Raw genomic sequence first — 4,656 nt, 5'->3', positions numbered from 1 at the left:
ACCAATTAAAACATTGCTATGCAACAAATCTTTCGCCGACTTACGATCTCATGCCCAGCGCAACAGTGAAAATCCTCGGCAAATCAGGATCGGATATAACGTGTCGAGTATTATTAGACACCTGCTCTACCGCGAATTTCATAACCGAAAACCTGTGCAACAAATTAAAATTAACTAAATCGCCATGCTCATTGACCATAACCGCTATGAACAATTTAAATACCACTGCCAGCTACCTCACCGATATCACGTTCCGGTCAATTCATTCAGAATTTAAAAAATCACTGACTTGCTTTGTTGTCAAAGAAATAACCGATCTCGTACCCAACGAACCGGTCCCAAGGAACCGACTAAATATTCCGAAGCAACTCAAATTAGCAGATCCACATTTTGAAAAACCAGCATCCGTAGACATGCTAATCGGATCCGGTCCCACTTTATCAATACTCTGCCCCGGACAACTAAAGATACTCAACAACGATAATCTAATTTTACAAAAAACCAAACTCGGCTGGATCCTGGGCGGAAATCTAGAATCAACTAACTTATCGAAATCGTCTCGTTGCCTTGTCACTAGTTTACCTTTCGACTTAGAGCGATTTTGGAGATTAGAGGAGAAGCTCGACGAGGAACGCACATTGTCAAAGGACGAGTTATATTGTGAAGAACACTTCATAACTCACGTAAAACGCAGTAAAGATGGCAGATACATCGTCGCATTGCCGTTCGATAAGACGAAGGGTAAATTAGGCAATTCCAAGCAAACGGCGTTGAAACAACTATTATATTTGAGAAAAAGATTTCAACGAGATCACGAGTACAAACGCGAATATACAAAGGTCATCGAAGAATATCTAAAATTAGGCCACATGACCCTCGTAGAGACCATCGGAGGCGACGGATTTTATTTGCCACACCACGGAGTTCCTAAACTCGATAGTCTGACAACGATGCTGCGAGTAGTTTTCAACGCGTCGGTGACACCCTCAGATGGCGGATGCTCACTTAACGACTGCCTACTCGTTGGCCCTACTATTCAAGACGATTTAATCACTCTCCTACTACGATTTCGAACGCACACGTATGTAATCTTAGCTGACATCGAAAAAATGTATCGACAATTTCTCGTTCGAGATAGCGATAGGAAATATCAGAAAATCTTGTGGTTTGTAAACGACGAGATTAGAGAATTTGTGCTCAACACAGTAACATTCGGAGTAGCAGCCGCACCCTTTTTGGCTATTCGATGCCTACATCAACTCGCGGACGATGAACAAGAACGATTTCCACTCGCCGCAAAAATATTAAAGAGAGACATGTACGTCGATAACATGTTAACGGGAACGAATTCCGTCGAAGAAGCCCGATCAATTTGCACGCAAATGACGCAAGTCCTAAGGACCGCCGGTATGAACATGCGACAGTGGGCAGCAAATGATCCAAATATATTAAGCGACATCGAGTCAAAAAATTTGGACGCTAATTTCGACTTGAGCAACGACAACACCCTTAAAACACTAGGCATTCGCTGGCGCGCCAAAACGGACTCTTACGTATACAAAATTAAACCCATATCGGTCACTGAGAGATTCACCAAAAGAAAAATATTGTCCGAAATAGCAAAAATCTTCGATCCCCTTGGACTACTAGGACCAATTATCCTCTTTGCAAAAAAAATCATGCAAGACATCTGGAAAGCCAAAATCGACTGGGATGAAACAGTACCGAATGACATATACTATCAATGGAATGAGTTTTGTCTACAATTAAGCTGCCTACCAGACATGTCATTCAATCGACACATTTTGACAAACGACGCCAATGAAATACAAATTCACGGCTTTAGTGACGCGAGCGAAACTGGATACGGTGCATGCATCTATATGAGATCAAAGGACACATTTGGCAATTATAAAATCACCCTAATCTGTTCAAAATCACGCGTCGCGCCAGTAAAAACACGGTCATTACCTCGGTTAGAGTTATGCGGCGCACAGTTATTAGCCAATTTATATGTGCACACTATTCGATCAATTCGCATTCAAGTCGATCGAACATATTTTTGGTGTGATTCGAGCATAACACTACATTGGATCAACACAGCACCTCCGACGTTAAAAACGTTTGTGGCAAATCGAGTGGTCGACATTCAATTAAAAACCGAGATTCATGCATGGAGACACATCAGATCAGAAGACAATCCTGCCGACGCTCTATCAAAAGGTCAACTTCCAAACGATTTTCTCAACAACGAGATATGGCTACACGGCCCTCCATGGCTACAACAAAACGAAACTGAGTGGCCAGAATCGCATATTATCGGATTAACCGAAATTCCAGAAATCAAAAAAGCACATTGCTTCGTAACTAAATCCGATTCATATTGCGCACATCTTTTAAAAATAATAGAAAATCAGACATCCTTGATGAAATTAAAACGTATATTCGCATTATGCCTCCGACTGCCGAAAAAATATCGTACAAATACCAAAATCCGGGACATGCGCATCAAAGACTTACAAAAAGCAGAAAATGCCGTTATTCGGTTAGTTCAGGGATCCGTGTTTGCAAATGACATTGCGCCACTAAAGGCAAATAAACCATTGAATGAGAAAAGTTCCTTAGCATCACTAGATCCATTCATCGATGAAGAAAACATTCTTAGAGTAGGCGGTAGAATCAGAAAGGCAATTGCACCCTTTTCAAAACGTCATCCCATACTCCTATCAAAAAATAACTTTTTCACGGACTTAATTATTCAACATTATCACACTGCGCACTTTCACACGGGAATTCAAAATACTCTTTACGCAATCCGAGAGAACTATTGGCCAATCGACGGACGCAACCAAATTAGAAAAAATATCCGAAAATGCACAATATGTTTTCGTGCAAATCCGCAATTATGCCAGTATAAAATGGGTGACCTTCCGCAAGTGAGAGTAACACAATCTAGACCATTTTATAATGTAGGTGTAGATTACTGCGGTCCGTTCTTTATAAAGGAAAAGCGATATCGAAATCAAAAATTCATAAAAATTTACGTCGCAATATTTGTATGCATGACAGTCAAAGCAATCCACATAGAAGTAGTCGAAGATCTATCTACGGAAGGTTTTATAGCAGCTTTACGACGATTTATATCGAGACGCGGTTTACCGGGAACTATCTACTCGGACAACGGTACTAACTTCCGAGGTGCACATAACAAACTGAATGAACTATACGAATTACTAAACTCACAACAATTAAAAATAAATTTAGAAAAATTTACCAATAGTAACAAAATAGAGTGGCATTTCATTCCGCCTCATTCGCCAAACTTTGGTGGCTTATGGGAAATTTCAGTCAAACAATTCAAACATCATTTTAAAAGAGTAGCGGCCGACAAAAGATTTACCTTAGCTGAATTTAACACGTTTTCCATTGAAATAGAAGCAATATTAAACTCTCGACCAATAACTCGCATATCATCCGATATTAACGATTTATCAGCAATTACACCTGGTCACTTCTTAATTGGCGATTCACTCAAAGGTCTACCAGAACAAAATTATACGAAAATACCAGACAATCGCTTAAGCGCATGGGAAATTATGTCAAAACTCAAACAACAATTTTGGGAGAGATGGAATAAAGAATACTTAAACGAATTGAATATACGTCACAACAAATCGGCGGCAGAACCAAAATTGACTAAAGACCTAGTCGTATTGATCAAAGAGGACAACACACCACCGATGCAATGGAATATGGGTATTATTACGGATGTACATCCAGGAGCCGACAAAATTATCCGCGTGGTAACAGTCAGAACGAAACACGGACTTAAAAAAAGACCAACCTCCAAGATTGCCGTTCTTCCCATAGACGATAACTTAGAAAAACAAGAAACAATAAGTAAACTCAAAATGATGTAAAAAGTACAATCTTCATTTGTTAACAATAATAAATATTCTGTTACGTTAGATAAAAATTTTTTTACATTAACATAACTTTAGATGCAATATTTTATATTAATATGTATGTTATTAATTAATTATTATCGTGTTAAATACAATATTTTACAGCTTACATATTGTACAAGTTTAAATAATGAACATACATTTTTTAGTGTTGTTGGTTGTTTATTATTACTTATCTAATAGAAAAGTGCAAAAAATTTAAGTACCTACCAATTTCTGCTGCAAAAATATTTCTAATAGAATTAAAATATTTATACAGTGGAATTATCACTAAATAATTATATTAACTGTTGCCAGTAATTGTATGTATAATCTGTGTGACGACATGGTATGTATTACAAACTTTATAATTCTGCTTATACATATGTATTTTCAACATGCGTGTTTACATGTATGTGTGTATAGCATATGTATACAAACATACGTATGTATGTATATCTATGTATACTTAAAACAATAATAATTTATGAATAAATTAAATGGAAAAACAACAACGTTATTTAAAAAAACATAATGCAATTTATTTCTGATTCAAATAATAAATGTGTGTAAAATAAATATAAAAACTTTTTTACTTTATACTTCGATGTTTTACTTTTTCTTTTTCTGTATCGATGGCTTTTTATTGTAAAATTCTATTCATATTTTGGCATTACGGTTTATCAATTTATGATTTTTTAAAAATAAAACA

At 37.0% G+C, this 4,656-nt stretch overlaps 1 protein-coding gene across 1 annotated transcript; it reads left to right on the top strand.

Moving 5' to 3' along the window:
• The first annotated feature begins 206 nt into the window (after positions 1 to 206).
• Positions 207 to 3,920, top strand: LOC103317564. The gene has a single exon (XM_008215925.2). The coding sequence runs from the start codon at positions 207 to 209 to the stop codon at positions 3,918 to 3,920; it is 3,714 nt and encodes a 1,237-aa protein (XP_008214147.2).
• Positions 3,921 to 4,656: the final 736 nt, after the last annotated feature.

Source organism: Nasonia vitripennis (genome assembly GCF_009193385.2).
Source record: "Nasonia vitripennis strain AsymCx chromosome 1 unlocalized genomic scaffold, Nvit_psr_1.1 chr1_random0014, whole genome shotgun sequence".
Lineage (NCBI taxonomy): Eukaryota > Metazoa > Arthropoda > Insecta > Hymenoptera > Pteromalidae > Nasonia > Nasonia vitripennis.
The sequence above is the reverse complement of the archived record's forward strand: the minus strand, read 5'-3'. Positions and strand labels throughout refer to the sequence as shown.